This window comes from Cynoglossus semilaevis, chromosome 14, assembly GCF_000523025.1.
Source record: "Cynoglossus semilaevis isolate Cse_v1.0 chromosome 14, Cse_v1.0, whole genome shotgun sequence".
Classification (NCBI taxonomy): domain Eukaryota; kingdom Metazoa; phylum Chordata; class Actinopteri; order Pleuronectiformes; family Cynoglossidae; genus Cynoglossus; species Cynoglossus semilaevis.
The window spans coordinates 14,973,610-14,989,857 of NC_024320.1; the positions used below are offsets into that span (position 1 = coordinate 14,973,610).

At 39.2% G+C, this 16,248-nt stretch overlaps 1 protein-coding gene across 9 annotated transcripts in view; it reads left to right on the forward strand.

Moving 5' to 3' along the window:
- The window catches only part of appa (amyloid beta (A4) precursor protein a), a 36,315-nt gene extending 20,372 nt beyond the window's left edge, over positions 1–15,943 (forward strand). The window contains exons 3-18 of one of the 9 annotated variants that reach the window (XM_017038684.2): positions 407–536; positions 691–803; positions 1,135–1,325; positions 1,893–2,145; positions 3,350–3,455; positions 4,669–4,839; positions 6,043–6,176; positions 7,335–7,409; positions 7,497–7,655; positions 7,845–7,973; positions 8,061–8,160; positions 10,171–10,383; positions 10,554–10,607; positions 11,715–11,806; positions 13,106–13,252; positions 13,482–15,943. In XM_017038684.2, the coding sequence (XP_016894173.1) occupies positions 407–536; positions 691–803; positions 1,135–1,325; positions 1,893–2,145; positions 3,350–3,455; positions 4,669–4,839; positions 6,043–6,176; positions 7,335–7,409; positions 7,497–7,655; positions 7,845–7,973; positions 8,061–8,160; positions 10,171–10,383; positions 10,554–10,607; positions 11,715–11,806; positions 13,106–13,252; positions 13,482–13,583 (2,169 nt within the window). In that variant the 3' untranslated portion in view covers positions 13,584–15,943. Of the gene's footprint in view, positions 1–406; positions 537–690; positions 804–1,134; positions 1,326–1,892; positions 2,246–3,331; positions 3,456–4,668; positions 4,840–6,042; positions 6,177–7,334; positions 7,410–7,496; positions 7,656–7,844; positions 7,974–8,060; positions 8,161–10,170; positions 10,384–10,553; positions 10,608–11,714; positions 11,807–13,105; positions 13,253–13,481 lie in introns of all 9 variants that reach the window. The other 8 variants (XM_017038686.2, XM_025062013.1, XM_008325226.3 and 5 more) reach the window with 8 other exon arrangements.
- The last annotated feature ends 305 nt before the right edge of the window (positions 15,944–16,248 follow it).

Genomic DNA, 16,248 nt, shown 5'->3' on the forward strand with positions numbered 1-16,248 from the left:
AGCGTGTAACCAACAAATCTTTTGCAGCAAATTTAGCATCCTGCCACTGTCATGGCTGAGACAAGACCATTTCTGTTGGTAATATTATTTTACATAGTTCTTACAAATAAAGGACTATTGTATTTGGTCATAATTTGTCTCAAGCTCCTTTTGTTGGTGATAAAGTTGTATTGTGAACAAATAATAACGAATCACATTGTATCATGAGTTGAGTGTATCGTCACATCCCTAGTTTGAGATGTTCAGGCTACAGCTTATTTTCACAATATATATGTGGAACCATAGTTCTGATATTTTGGCAGTGCAGCAGATTGCAAGGTGAACTTAATTTGCTTTTGTCCTCATCACTGTTAGGCCACCGGTCAATAACAATGTTAATTATACAATGTAAAATCTCATGCGGTAGGTGTATCCAGAGCTACAGATCACCAATGTAGTGGAGGCAAATCAGCCAGTCAGCATCCAGAATTGGTGCAAGAAGGGACGCAAGCCGTGTCGGAGTCACGCACGCATCGTGGTGCCGTACCGCTGCCTCGGTAAGTCCCATCACTTCTGGATATTCTGGCCCGCTCGCACATTCTGTGCATTTCGTACAGGGGTTACCATAGCAACCATTTGAGATGGCGTTGATCAGAAAACCCCATCTGAAGGTGAAATGGATGTTGTATGTTTTTTGTCTCTCTTCTGCAGTGGGAGAGTTTGTGAGCGACGCCCTGCTCGTTCCTGACAAGTGCAAATTCCTGCACCAGGAACGTATGGACCAGTGTGAGAGTCACCTGCACTGGCACACTGTCGCCAAGGAGGTGAGCACACAAGCACAGACTCATAAGCATCTACCAATAAACAACAACATGGCCATAGCAGTCACGTTAAAGCCAAAGCAAGATAGCAGTTTATAACACACTAATTCAAACGGAGTTCACCAGTTGTAGCAGGATTTTCTTGCCATTTTCTGTTATATCTCACATCTGTTGTCTTCAAAAGCCAAGAAAGTACAGTATCAGTGGTCAACAAGCTCTCTAATAGAAGGTTTTGGTCTCTAATGGAAAAAAAAACTTTGAAAATTTACACCACAAGCTTTTTGTTAAATCAGTGGCAGTTTGATGCAAATGCTTTTGTCTTGTCTTTGTACAGTCTTGCGGAGATCGGACTATGAACCTCCATGATTATGGGATGCTGTTGCCATGCGGCATTGACCGCTTCAGAGGCGTGGAGTTTGTCTGCTGTCCCGCGGAGGCTGAGCGTGAGGTTGAGAGTGCTGAGCAGGACACCGATGATTCCGACGTCTGGTGGGGCGGAGCCGAAACAGACTACTCTGACAATGGGTAACTGTACAAAAACCCTAATAGTTAGTTTATTACTTAGTTGCTAGCATTACAAGGACACAAGTTATTTTTAAAGATGTTGCCAAAAAGTTGTAAACTTACAAACACCACTAAAAGAACTTTGGATAGTCTGTTGACCATGTGCAAAAAAATCACGTTGTGTTTACAATACATCACTCTTGAATAAATCTTGGTGAGTTAGAAGTATTCTGAAGGCAGGGGTGTGAAATATTCACATTTTTCTCCTTGACAGATTTTTTTTCTTAATTGTCTGAATAAGGAGAAATATCTACTTTTGATTAGATCCATGTCTTGGCACAGATGATCACATTTAGTTATCATTTAAAAACTGCTACAAGGATAATATTCCTGTCCTTGAAAATAAGCTGCAGGTGTTCTAATTTACATAACTTGTCTTTCCTCACTCTTTTTTCTTCGCATCCCTCCTTTTTGAAATGTTTCATTCCCATAATGCACGTGTCATCCCCATATGTCCCTTCACGCCCCCCGTCGCCATCTTATCTCTTTTTTTTTTCTCAACATCTTTTGCTCCCTTTTCCCTCTCAGTATGGTGCGAGAGCCAGAGCCAGTGGAGCAAAAAGAGGACGTGAAACCATCTGTGGTAGCTGAGGAGGAGGAGGAAGAGGTGACGGCAGCAGCAGATGTAGATGACGAAGATGAGGAGGAAGATGTACTTGACAACGACCATGATGGAGATGGAGAGGAGGATGAGGAGACAGCTGCAGAAGAGGAGGAGGAGGAGTTGGAGGAAGAAGAGGAAGACGGTACAGATGATGATGATGATGATGATGATGATGATGTGATACTTGACGACATCGATAACGAGCCATTCACCAATGTGGCCCTGACCACGACCACTACCACCACCACCACAGAGTCTGTGGAGGAAGTTGTTAGAGGTGAGAAGAAAACCCCAATCATTGTGTTTGTGGCTGTTTGGAGTCTTTGACTTTTTTAATCTTGTTTCCAAATAGAGTTAAAGGAATAGTCCAGGTTTTATGAACTATGTCCTACAAGGTACTGGCAGATGGTTGGCACTGACCATGCCCACGGAGGCTCGCTGTCATAGAACACATTGCTGCCAGCAGGGGAACAAAAAACACAGATTTTAGCTACTTCACAGAAGACTTCAAATCTACACCTACTTCAGTCTAGTATATTTTCAAAATGTTTTTGCTACTTTGTTTAGCCTTCAGACAGCCAACACTGACAGGAAGCCAGTTTTGTGAGGAATTCTTTCTCCTAAACTAAAACCCCCTTGAAAAATAATCAATGTTTTGAGCCTGCCAGGACACAGAAACCACAGAACTGCTGCTGTTTTGTTTTGCAACGTTCCTGTCCTTGAGGTAAATCAGAACAAAGGATTTCAAACACCAAACTCACCAAATAACCAATTTGAACTTACTGATGGAGGCAGCAGTTGATCAATAACTTGTGTTTGCTGTGACATTAAAAAATTGATTTTTCTCAATGGACTTTGGTGTGTGAGAAGTGAGGTGTTTACAGAGTGAGAATGTTCACAGCAGCAGAGACGTAGAGCAGATGTACTGTTTATAGAATGAGGTTGATGTAGATTTAATTTAAACCTATACAGCTCTCCCTTGTTAACTAGTTGGCTAACTTAGATCATTTATTAACTATGGGAAGAGTAAAAGGTGGTGCCTTCTTAATCCAAGAGTTTGTTTTTGGGGGGGCAGGTTGTTTAGTTTTAAATGTTGCTGCAACTAATGGATTTTTTTAATTAGTTCCAGTTATTTAAACAAATAGTTGACTAGTCTGGTAATTATTCAGGAGCAAAGTTTTTATGTCTTTGTCTGAAAGTTATGTTGTTAAAAAGCAGGACCTATACTCTGGACTAAATCTGGACCGTATTTTATTTTAGCTGCAGGCTAAATACCCTTGTGCAACCCTCTAGGTTTCTAACCTGCCTCCTCTGTCGATACCTGTAGTATGGATCAGATGATGATGATGATGATGATGATGATGATGATGATGATGATGATGATGATGTGATACTTGACGACATCGATAACGAGCCATTCACCAATGTGGCCCTGACCACGACCACTACCACCACCACCACAGAGTCTGTGGAGGAAGTTGTTAGAGGTGAGAAGAAAACCCCAATCATTGTGTTTGTGGCTGTTTGGAGTCTTTGACTTTTTTAATCTTGTTTCCAAATAGAGTTAAAGGAATAGTCCAGGTTTTATGAACTATGTCCTACAAGGTACTGGCAGATGGTTGGCACTGACCATGCCCACGGAGGCTCGCTGTCATAGAACACATTGCTGCCAGCAGGGGAACAAAAAACACAGATTTTAGCTACTTCACAGAAGACTTCAAATCTACACCTACTTCAGTCTAGTATATTTTCAAAATGTTTTTGCTACTTTGTTTAGCCTTCAGACAGCCAACACTGACAGGAAGCCAGTTTTGTGAGGAATTCTTTCTCCTAAACTAAAACCCCCTTGAAAAATAATCAATGTTTTGAGCCTGCCAGGACACAGAAACCACAGAACTGCTGCTGTTTTGTTTTGCAACGTTCCTGTCCTTGAGGTAAATCAGAACAAAGGATTTCAAACACCAAACTCACCAAATAACCAATTTGAACTTACTGATGGAGGCAGCAGTTGATCAATAACTTGTGTTTGCTGTGACATTAAAAAATTGATTTTTCTCAATGGACTTTGGTGTGTGAGAAGTGAGGTGTTTACAGAGTGAGAATGTTCACAGCAGCAGAGACGTAGAGCAGATGTACTGTTTATAGAATGAGGTTGATGTAGATTTAATTTAAACCTATACAGCTCTCCCTTGTTAACTAGTTGGCTAACTTAGATCATTTATTAACTATGGGAAGAGTAAAAGGTGGTGCCTTCTTAATCCAAGAGTTTGTTTTTGGGGGGGCAGGTTGTTTAGTTTTAAATGTTGCTGCAACTAATGGATTTTTTTAATTAGTTCCAGTTATTTAAACAAATAGTTGACTAGTCTGGTAATTATTCAGGAGCAAAGTTTTTATGTCTTTGTCTGAAAGTTATGTTGTTAAAAAGCAGGACCTATACTCTGGACTAAATCTGGACCGTATTTTATTTTAGCTGCAGGCTAAATACCCTTGTGCAACCCTCTAGGTTTCTAACCTGCCTCCTCTGTCGATACCTGTAGTATGGATCACAGGTTTATATATATGTATATATATATATGTGTGTGTGTGTGTGTGTGTGTGTGTATATATATATATATGTATATATATATATATATATACACACATATATACACATATATACATATATACTGTATATGTGAATGAATGTATTTGTTCTTTAAGAGGTGTGCTGGGCCAGTGCGGAGACTGGTCCGTGCCGGGCCATGCTGCCGCGCTGGTACTTTGACCGGCAGGAGGACCGCTGCGTTCAGTTTATCTATGGTGGCTGTGGAGGAAACCGGAATAACTTTGAGTCAGAGGAGTACTGCATGTCTGTGTGCGGCAGCAGCGTCAGTAAGTTCTGAGAACTTCAAGCCCACGCCAGATGTGCTCTTCACATCCTCGTTGTCTTTAACCCTCGTGTTTCCTGGCTGTCGCTGGACATTTAGAGCTGCTCTCTGGACTATCGCTTCCTCTCCCTAACACTGACCTCTTCCTCAGCACCTGCCTGTTTGTGCTGTTTCCAACCATTTATTGTGTTCTATAAAGACTTGAGCTTTAAAATAACCTTGTGTATCCTTGAAAGAGGAGAATAATTAATCTTAATTATTATTAATTAATATATTGTGCTACATGTGTTTTTCTGGCTTGGCTTTGTTTTCTTATATTAACACCACACCATATTGCAAAGCTGATTCATGTTTTTAACAGATCAGAAAAATTATTTGTAAAACTGTAAAACAACTATAGTTGAAAGCAGAACTATTACAAAAGCATCATTTTGTTTATTCAGGCCCTTATTGAGAGCACACAGAGCTAAATAGTTTTAAAAGATTTTTTCCAGTGGCTAAGCACGTTTTGGGCATTATTATCTAAGCTCAATGATTTGTCAAGCCATCTGTGAAGAAACTGTTTCACTAGGTTTGAGATCCTTGAATGTTGTTTTATCAGTAGCAGTCGGACTGATAGTTCAGGTAAAGAACTTTATCTTCTTCAAAAAGCTTCTTCAGTTATGATGGTGAAACTGGCAGAGATTCACAAAGAAACTTCCCTTCCACAATATCCACTCTTATTCATACTCCTTTAAAACATATTTCCTTTTAAGTTTTACCAGAAGCACACATGCACTTCATAAACAACCTATGATTATTTTTTTCTTATTCCATGTGGCCACAGTGACGTGTGACCTTCACATTTGACATTTTTTATAGTAGCTCACACACAGGAGTCAATCAACAGATTGCCACTGATTAAAACTAGCGTTCACACATTATAATGAGATGATTCGCTTGAGTCGACCTTAGTTCAGTGTGTCTTTTCATGGTGGTGTTCTGGCTGAAGATTTGCACTAGTCAAACAAATAAAAGGTTTATTTTTGCAGCTCACTCTTGGACTTAAAACAGTCAGTTGCTTACTGTCTCCCCTTTCCCTCTGATGTTAACACTATTAACACATTTGAGGTATTTTCTTTGTCTGAGTTTGTGCCATTTTAGCCACCTATTTTAAAAAAGAAAAAAACGTCTTCACCTCTCTCACTTCCTCTTTCTGTCTCCACAGTTCCCACAGCCATGCCTAGCTCTCCTGATGCTGTGGACAACTACTTGGAGTCACCTACTGATGAAAATGAACACGCCCACTTCCAGAAGGCAAAGGAAAGCCTGGAGGCCAAGCACCGAGAGAGGATGTCACTGGTGCAAAAAACCAAAATATTCATTTTTCATTTCACTTTAATAGGAACGTTTAGAGATTCACAAGTCAGGTTATGACATTATCATAGAAAGTCAATAGAAAAGAATCTCTGACTTTACATTATTGCCTAGTTGTTATTTCACTAGATTTTGCTTTACTCTGATGAGCTCATTTTATTTTTCATCAACAGAGAAGTAGGGAGAGTTTCAAAACCAAAGTTATTCAAAGAGGGTAGAGTACCGAGAGAGGAACTTACCATAGTTTTTTAGAGGAACAGAAACTGTTTATTTTCCATTTACAGTAAATCTGAACCCAGGAAAAACTTAACAAATAAAAAGAAGAAACGGAGTCTGTATGTGTTTATTTAACACACATTCTGTAAGTTGATACGTAAACTCATCCCTCATTTTTCCTGAGCATACCAGGTTGTTTGCCAAAAACTAAAGGTATGTCGTTCTATTTTTGTACCAAAAATAAGCTTCAGCCCTAAAAAGCCAAAAGCTTTCTGTGGAAGCTTTAATTATTCAAGCTGCTGTGCAAACATAAAAGCACTAGAGGGCAGCTGAGGTAAAATAGGACCAGGTTTTAGGTACATATGATTTTTTTTTTTAGGTTTGTTATAGTATACAATTATAGAAAGCATATATTAGAAGTAAAGTGCTCAGGTCTTTCTCAGAAATCTTCAACATCTTTGTCTCTCAAAACCTAAAAATAGATACTTTAAAAACTCAATATTTTATACTGCAGTGGGTTTATGCAATACCTCTGTAATATTTAGCAACCGTGTACCGTGATCTTTAATCTGTCAGTGCTTGTGTTAAGAACTGTAATGTCTACACATGTGTTTTACATCAGGTGATATTAAAAGGGCATCTCTCAGTTTTTGTTACTGATCAATAATAAATTTGGATGTTTTAGTAGAAATTTGATGTTTTTTGTATCTACTGCTGTTTACAAACTGGACTCAGACTTACAGAATGAGCTTGTTTGTGATACTATTTCCTTTTTAGTGTTTGTTTTCTGTTTCTACCTTTGCGCCTGTCTCTGGAAACAGATGTGCAAAATATTTCTTTTTTTCTTTTTAGAGTGACGGACCAAAAGAAAGCACAGTAAACTGACAGGACTAATGAGTTTGTTTTCCCCACTGTCACTGTGTTCAGGTGATGAGGGAGTGGGAGGAGGCTGAGAGGGAGGCCAAGAATCTCCCAAGGGCAGATAAGAAGGCTGTCATTCAGGTAGGACACAGACAGTGTTGACATTTTGAGAAACAAACAGATGTTTTGGTTTCCTATCATTGTTCCTCATGGTGTGTTTTTGTGCAGCGTTTCCAGGAAAAGGTGGAAGCCCTGGAGCAGGAGGCAGCCAGCGAGCGTCAACAGCTGGTGGAGACCCACATGGCCAGGGTGGAGGCTCTGCTCAACGACCGCCGCCGCCTGGCATTGGAGAGCTACCTGACTGCCCTGCAGCAGAACTTGCCCAGGGTGAGCCCCCTTCTCTGTCAGTCAAAGAGATGATGTTTGATTTCAGACCCTCTGTCAGGTTTATATATGAAGACTTTTACAGTGAGTTTTGTTTTAAAGGAATGAATAGTCAAAGGGTGAAACAAACTTGAGTTTATAGGATGAACAAACATACAATAAGTCTTAAATTTATTCCCTACATTTTTGCAGCCTCGTCATGTATTCAGCCTGCTTAAAAAGTACGTGCGGGCCGAGCAGAAGGACAGACAACACACCCTCAAACACTTTGAACATGTGCGAATGGTGGATCCCAAGAAGGCAGCCCAGATTAGACCTCAGGTAAAATTTAACCCCTATTCAAAGTAGTTTAACCCAGTTTTACTGTGCTTACACTAAAAGTGTTACTTTGGTTTGTATTTGTAATAGGTTCTCACCCACCTGCGTGTCATTGAGGAGCGCATGAACCAGTCTCTGGGTCTTCTCTACAAGGTTCCAGGTGTGGCAGACGACATCCAGGACCAAGTTGGTGAGTTTGTTTTCCACATTTTTGTGTTTTTTATACTGTGTAAGTATTAAACACCATTCCATTTGATGTTAATTAAAAAGCATCTGTAATTAAGAAATAAAACAACAAATGCAGTCTGATCATGTCAGAGGAGAATATATATCCAAATAAGGCTACTCAGCCTCAGAATAGCTGAGAGCCACTAAATCCACTGTCATTTTTGTAGTTCATTGTTAAAAAAAATAGATATTATATGAAATATATATAAAAAGTAGTTTGTTATTGTATAAATACTATATAATACCACTGTGCAAACAACTGAATTTGCAGTTTATGTAACTAAAGGTAACTATTATTGACATCTAGTCACAGGCCAAATGTTGGGTTTTGCAGTCTGGAAGTGACCCCCGCCCAGCCAGAAGTTTAAACCCCCCTGATCTAACTGATCGTAACTTCTGGTTTATAACATTTCCCCATATTCTGATTATTTAATTCTACACTATTCTCTCCTGAATTAGTGTTAGTCAGTTTTGAGCATGTAGCCCCCCTTTCCTGGTGGGGCAAAGTACACATTTGAAACCCCTCTCCTACAATTCACATAATTTTATGTAAAAAATTAATTAATTAATTGCACCAAATTAAGGCGAATACTAACTAGCCACTGGATATATGAAATGTCCATCATTTAAATCACATAGAATGGAGCCATGTTATTAGCTGCATGTCAGTATGTAGCTTCAGGCTCACACTATCATTCTAAACAGGAAAAAAAACACAAAAAAGACCAAGAAAATTTAAGCTTTCAATGTTCATAAAACCAAATGCTTTCTGTGACCCCTTTGAACCTCCTGAGGGAATTCATAAAAAAATCCTTTGACTTTCTTTGTAAATTGCAAGGTTCCCAATAATATTTCTGGTTTTACTGTTTTCTAATGTATTCTTATCTAACTGGTGTTTTTGGTCGCACATCATTTTGTCTTATTCTGTATTTATATGAATATGAGAAGGCTTTGGGTCATAATCTTTTTAATGGTTAATTCTTTCTATATGTGAGTCTTACCAAATTATAACACTGTGAACTGTAGAGGCTGAATTCCTGCATTTGAAATCACACTTATTGTATAATAATAATAATTTCTCATGCTTGCGAAAATTAAATTTAAAGTTTAATCAGTTTGGCAGCTGAACACTACAAAGAATGAAAATAAATGAAGACAATGAAGCTAACTTTATTAACATGTATTAGACAGGAAGTTTCACATAGACAAGGAGCGTCAGCACCAAATCCTTTTCTGTTGAAACTTTGTTTGCTGTGAAGAAGAATAAATCTACGTTCACCTTCGTCACTATGGTATCTGCACTTTTTTCAGGATTCATTGGGAGTTTTGTGCGTCACACAGCCATCTGTGTATCTGTCCTGGCAGCTGTTACAGTCTGACAACACAAACACCAAAATTACACAGAAATGAAAAAGAGAAAGAGAAACCTTTAGTCACTTCTTGGAACTAAAGTCAAAACCTAAATCTTGCAGCTTCGCTATACCTCTTTTGAAAGAGACGTTTATTTTGGTGATGGTGTGGCATGTAAAGTACTATATTACCATCATTTCTAATTTGTAAAATTTGACTTCAGGTCATTCACCTTGTCTTGGCAGTTTTTCTAGTCAAAGACTTATCCATTAATACCTCTTTTTTTAACCAGAGTTTGTGAATCTGCATATTTCTTCTCCTGAACATTTTTCTCCTTTACCTTTTAACTAGAACTTTCCTTGGCACCTGTCTCTTTTCTTTGTTACTTTCACAGTGACAACACAAATCTTTAGCTAAGGTCTTCTTTACTGTAGAGAATTGATCTTTTTCATTAAAAAAAAAAAACTAAACCTCTTTATAAAGGTTTGGAGCATACTTATTGTGTTGTGGCTGATAATTAGTGTGTGTGCTGTGGATTGAGTGTATGTAAACAAACTCTTTCTCTAAAGATTTTGATTTTAAAGTAAAACAATATCCGCTTAATTTTTCACCCTCGATGCAGAGCTGCTGCAGAGGGAACAGGCTGAGATGGCTCAGCAGCTGGCCAACCTGCAGACGGATGTGAGGGTGAGCTACGGCAATGACGCCCTGATGCCCGACCAGGAGCTGGGTGACAGCCAGGCTGAGTTTTTGCCTCAGGAGGAAACTCTTGGCCTGGGAGGAGTTGGTTTCATCCACCCTGAGAGCTTCAACCAGCCCAACACTGAGAACCAAGGTATTGAGAGACTGTTACAAAAATAACATTGCTCACTAAAACAGCGTTGCAGCATCAGCTACATTCTGCCTGATTAACATTCTCTCTGCATTCTTTATTTGGAGGTTTCTGCTCTGTTGCAAAAACTATTTAAAACGTTTCTTCTCTTTCTCTCCCTTGCTTTTTGTCAGTTGAAGCAGTGGACTCTCGCCCTAACCTTGACAGAGGAATTCCCAAGAGGCCAGGTTTGTTACACTGTTAAAAGCATATTGTCTTTGATAACATGGATGTGAGACGAGTAAATCTAGATTTACTAGACTTAACAGAAGGCCTGGCTAATAAAATCTGCACATCTATTTGATCACTTAGCCTTGCTGTTCTAATGCAAATTAAAAAAAACTGATAAACTGTTCGTTCTCATACACCAGGGATTTCAGTTTTTAACTGACATTGAAACAGACCCAGCTGCTCATTGACAACAGTGCATGTTGTTGATGTTCTTCTTAAATGAAATCATTTTGAACATTAATTAAACACGTATCACACACATATTCATACTGATGGAGGCGTTGTAGATCAACAACTGCTGTGCAATGTAGAGCATAACATTATGTCATGAGGTGTGTTGGTAGAATATGTTGTTCAAGTCAAGTGTTACAAGTTGCTTATAAAACATAGTTCCATAATAGTTTGTAAAGATACACATTTATTTGAACATAAATTTTCTGGGAATATATATATATATATATATATATATATATATATATATATATATATTTAAGTTTCAGTTAAAATGATTTGTTTTAGAAAGAATAAAATGTAAAAACAATCTTGGTTATACACTCCAAACAAGTTGAAAGTCAACATTGTAGGAGGATCTTCAGTTAGCCAGTTGGCTGCTCACAGGTCAAAGTATGAAAGAATCTTCTACCATAAAGTGGCTGAGTGCAGTAAATGCTGCATATGCATTAGTATTTAATGGAGTGTCTAAAATCCACAAAAATACATTTCTCTAAAATCCAACCTTTATTTTAGGTAGGTCACAGCCATCATAACACTTGACTCCTCACCAACTCTCTCATCCTTGCGTTGTGCTCACATCCAACTCTTCTTGACCTCCATTAGGCAGCAGCTGCAGTGTCAGTTAAAGCAGCTTCTGTGCATCCTGCACAAATTATTCTACTCATTTCATACCTGCTGCTGCTGCTGCTGCTTCTCATCTGTTGTCCGACCCGCCTCAGCAAGCAGGCTTGATTTCAGATTGGTTTTTTTTTGTCTGTCTGTGTGACTGAGAAAGCACATCAAGTGTCAGCAGCATTAGTGGATCACACTTTTTCCATCTCTCCTGACAGTGACTGGAATACAGATGGTAGCCGTGCCTGAGCTGAGGATGGAGTCTGGTGACAGACAGAGCACGGAGTACGAGGTTCACCACCAGAAACTGGTAAAATTATCACACATCTACACCTTAGAGACTAACAACACCCATAAATGACTTTTAAAGGTCTATTTTCTCATGAAATTATAATGTTTTTATTAGATGCACTGTTAAAATGTTCCAGAATAACCCTGGAATATATATTGTCTGATTTATTGGTGACCAGTGGTAAGGGTATAGAAGTGCAGTTCCATGATTTTTTTGAAAATTATTTTGAAAATTCTATGTGTTCTTATAGAGTGATATGCACTGCTCAGAAGTAAAATGTATTTTTGTAGTGGTTTGGTGCAGGAAAGGATTTTTGAAACAGAATTTTTGAATTAACTCTCTTTATATGAGTTCTCTACAGTATTTTATTTCATACAGAAACAAAATTGGAACCAAGAGTACATTATAATATTTAAGGAGAACTTAGCCATTCAGCAGTCCAAAAACATTCTTGCTTTGTGCAAGAAAGCAAATGGAAAAAAACAAATGTCATAATAGAATAATATTTACTTGATGGGAGTCCTAATGATTTCTCTTCCAAAAATCTACACACACAAAGTCTGGTCCACGGTTTCCCACTTTGTCCTCCTGGTAAACTTCCAAGGTTGTTACCATGGAGACGGGTGTCCATGGTAACAACCTTGGAAGTTTTTGTTACCATGGAGACGGGTGTCCATGGAGACAGCCGTGCTAATGCCTGCGTCACGCTCGCTTGCCTTCTCTGATTACGTTCAAGTTTTTAACGTGTTGTTGATAGCGATCACTGTTAATATTCTGACCTAGATCCATAAGCACTCCCTGACCAAGTAGCTGTGCTGCCCTGGCCTGTAGGTGGTGTTAATCACACATTAGTAAGCCCCATTATGTGATTGTCATACACTGGTGCCATGATTTATATAAATCTAACGCTGTGAAATAATTTCACAAGAAATTAGGACAACATTTGGTGGTTAGTCATTGAATCATCAATATAAAATCTGCACATGATTAGAGGCACTATCATCTAGCTGTTTGAGTGGCGTGCTGGCACAACTTAGCTTGTGCTGCAAGCTAAGTTGTGTGCTCTAGCAGATTGTTCAACCACCCAGATTTCCTGACCCAGCAAAGGCACAAAAGATCACAAAATGCACCTTTAGATAGGCAATAGTTTTGACAGATGAAGTGGATAGATCACATGAGCAACATGACCTGTTAGAGCAGCAGTTAGGTCATTATCAGGGGAGGTGACATCATTACAGTATACATTTAAACCTTCATGTTCACACACAAAAAAAAAATAAAAGCACCTGAACACTGCTTCACCTCCACCCCCCACAGGTCTTCTTTGCAGAGGATGTGGGCTCTAACAAGGGCGCCATCATTGGTCTGATGGTCGGAGGGGTCGTCATAGCGACCGTGATCGTTATCACCTTGGTAATGCTAAGGAAGAAGCAGTACACCTCCATCCACCACGGAGTCATTGAGGTGAGAATGAGCTGACTGAGTTCCACTGAGTCACATCTGTCTGTTGTCAGTGTAAATATATAGTATAAAGTGGTATAAACTATGTCTAAACTAGAAGGGTATAAACTAGTAGAGTATAGTTTATACTTTGGTTTAAAACACTGTAATGGGTCCAGTCCCGATTCCCTCAGCTTTTTCGTTTTTTGGCAAACACAAATTCACTCTCCGCTCTCCACTAACCCACCTGCAGGTGGACGCTGCCGTCACCCCTGAGGAGCGCCACCTGTCTAAGATGCAGCAGAATGGTTATGAGAACCCAACCTACAAGTTCTTTGAGCAGATGCAGAACTGAAGAGAGTCCCACCTTCACACACATTCACATGTTCATACATCAACCTCCCCACTCCTCCTCCTCCCCCTTCCTGTCTTACTCCTCATAGTGGATTTGATCAAGTGACTGAACTAGTCAGTTAACTGTATCTGTAGCCAGGGTTTCATTTTTTCCTCCTTTGTTTTCGGTATTCTGTGCTTTTTCTTTTTTCTTTTTTTTTCCTCCTTACTGCTCGGGCGGAAATCGTTTCCACCGCGTTTGTTCACTTTATTGGAGCGAGGGCTTTGCTCCGTTTGGGCCTGCTGATGTGTGGAAAAACGATGCTCCTCTCTGAGCATAGAATTGAGCTGAATCATAAGAAGGGGGGGAAAGTGTGTGGTTTTCAAAGCACCAATATGACTGGCTTTACTTTTGGTCTTCTACTGTCTAATCAATGATTTACAGTTTGAGCCTCATTTTTAACAGCAGTCAGTTCCTGTATTCTATTGACCTCTGACCTTTACTTTACTATGGACGTAAATGAGCTGTGGTTGTTCATTAAGGGTTTACCAGACAAGTCAAGTGCAGGTGTGTGAGCTGTTGTAAATGAAGCTCAGAAGTTTCCCCTCTCGCTGTACAACAACATTGATTGCACTCGCTCTAATCTGTCGACACTGGAGTTTGAAATCCTGATCACACTTATATTAACGTATCAGGCTGTTTAAGACCAGAAGTGGTAAAAATTGGCTGCTGGAGATGGCAGCTGACAGAAGAGGACAAGGTCAGAATTTAGGCAAAGAGAAATTTTAGGAAACTAAATAGCGAGGTTACCGTCTTCGGAAGTCATTGAGTTGTTGTCTTTTTTGTTCTCCTCTCGTTTACAGCTTCTGTTTTTCCAAAAAAGCTAAAAAAAAAAAAGAAGAAAAAAGTTAGAAAAATCTGCCAATGTAAAGTCATTTTTTTAAATACTTGCGTGTCATGTTACTGAAGTAATGCTCAAGTCTTAGCTGTTTCTCTGTAGTGCATGAAGGCAACAATGACGAGAGGATGCTACAAGAAAACCAAAAAAAAAACAAAAACAAACACTGTTCTCTCTGTTTCTCTTGATCTTTTCTCATGTGTAGATTGTCATTCTAGCAAGATTGTACATTTAGTATCTTCTCGTGATTATGTGACTTTAAACAATAATGAATATAAATATATATATATATAAAAGAATGAATCTAGACAGACAGGCTTTGATATCATGTAAAATATTCATTTAAATGACATCTGTGTGTCATTCATTTATTTGATTTTAGTTTTTCTTTTTTCTTTTTTTTTTTTTTTTTTTACATATTACACATATTGCATCAGTGAAAAGGCACAGGAGACACGAGCTGATTCGCGACACCACAGTATCGGTCAGTTGAAAAGAACAAAAAGTCTAAAATACAAAAAGCGCCATGCTTACAGCAGCGGCATTCTCTTTTAAACAGATTCTGAAAATCCTTGATTTGGTGCTAAATCATCAGCACAAATGTCTCATCAACAGCACAGTTTTTTCTACTGAGGACTTATACATTGACGTTGTATCAGTGTCTTCTGTAAGACACAGAAGTGGAGGGAAGCTGTCTCTGATGCTCAGTAGACTTTCATTTTATTTTTAAATGCTTAGATTATTGGTTTCATGCTTATGGAAGAAAATGCCAGACATCAGGAAGTTGAGAAATAGGTTTTCCTCTAGTGTTCGAGACGTTTTTGTTTTTTTTACTTTCTCTGACGGATCAAATGCTGAGAGCAGGATGAAGGAGAGCGAGGTTGAGAGGAAATGACTTACAGTTCCAGGTGGATGGATGGATGGTCATTCAGGCAGGCAGTCAGACAGCCTGTGTTTTTATATTAATATATCTGTAATGGATTCTCACAACTCCCAGCATCCCCTCCCCCCCTTCTTCCTCTGACCATGCCTCTCGCTCTCTCTTTCTCTCTCTCTCTCTCTCTCTCTCTCTCTCTTTCTCTTTTTCTCCCAATCCTCACATTTACAGCACAACAGCTGCACTTGCTGAGCAGTAGAAGTGAGATGTGGTCAGAAAATCTCCCGACTCCTCTTTCACACAGTCGTCTCATGTTCTAGTCTCGTCTCCATCCAATCATTTACTCCGTTTTGTGAAGAGGAGGAAGAGTTGTTTTTCAGAAGCCCACCAGAGGGCAGTAGAGTAGACGAGAAAGCAGGATTTTCTTTCTGTCAATAATTTGATCTAATTTTATTTTGTTTTCCTTTGGTCTCACTCTCTGTGGGTTATACAGTATATAGGTTTCTTATTTTCCATTGTGTAATAAATATTGTGCAGGCCATTTGCTTTGACTGGGAAGATGCTTTCTACACTGTATTCCATATTAAAGTTTTGAATGTACATACAGATGCTGCCTCTTTGTCTGCATTTGGCAAACATGACAGATATTACACCTTCTGAATGTTCATCTTATGTGGGCCTGCATTGGACTGGGGCCAGGGGCAGGTCCAGGTCCAGAGAATTTTCTGGAGCAGGGGAGATGCTTCTCTTGGCCACATTAAATCTGCAGGATGTACAAGTAGTAGGTTTGAGTGGGATAATGAGGGACAGCCACTATCATTTAAAGCTGTTTTTACCAAGTTACATGCATATATTTCACCTTTTATCCCCACAAAACCAACCAAAACTCTATACTACCCAAGACATAACCT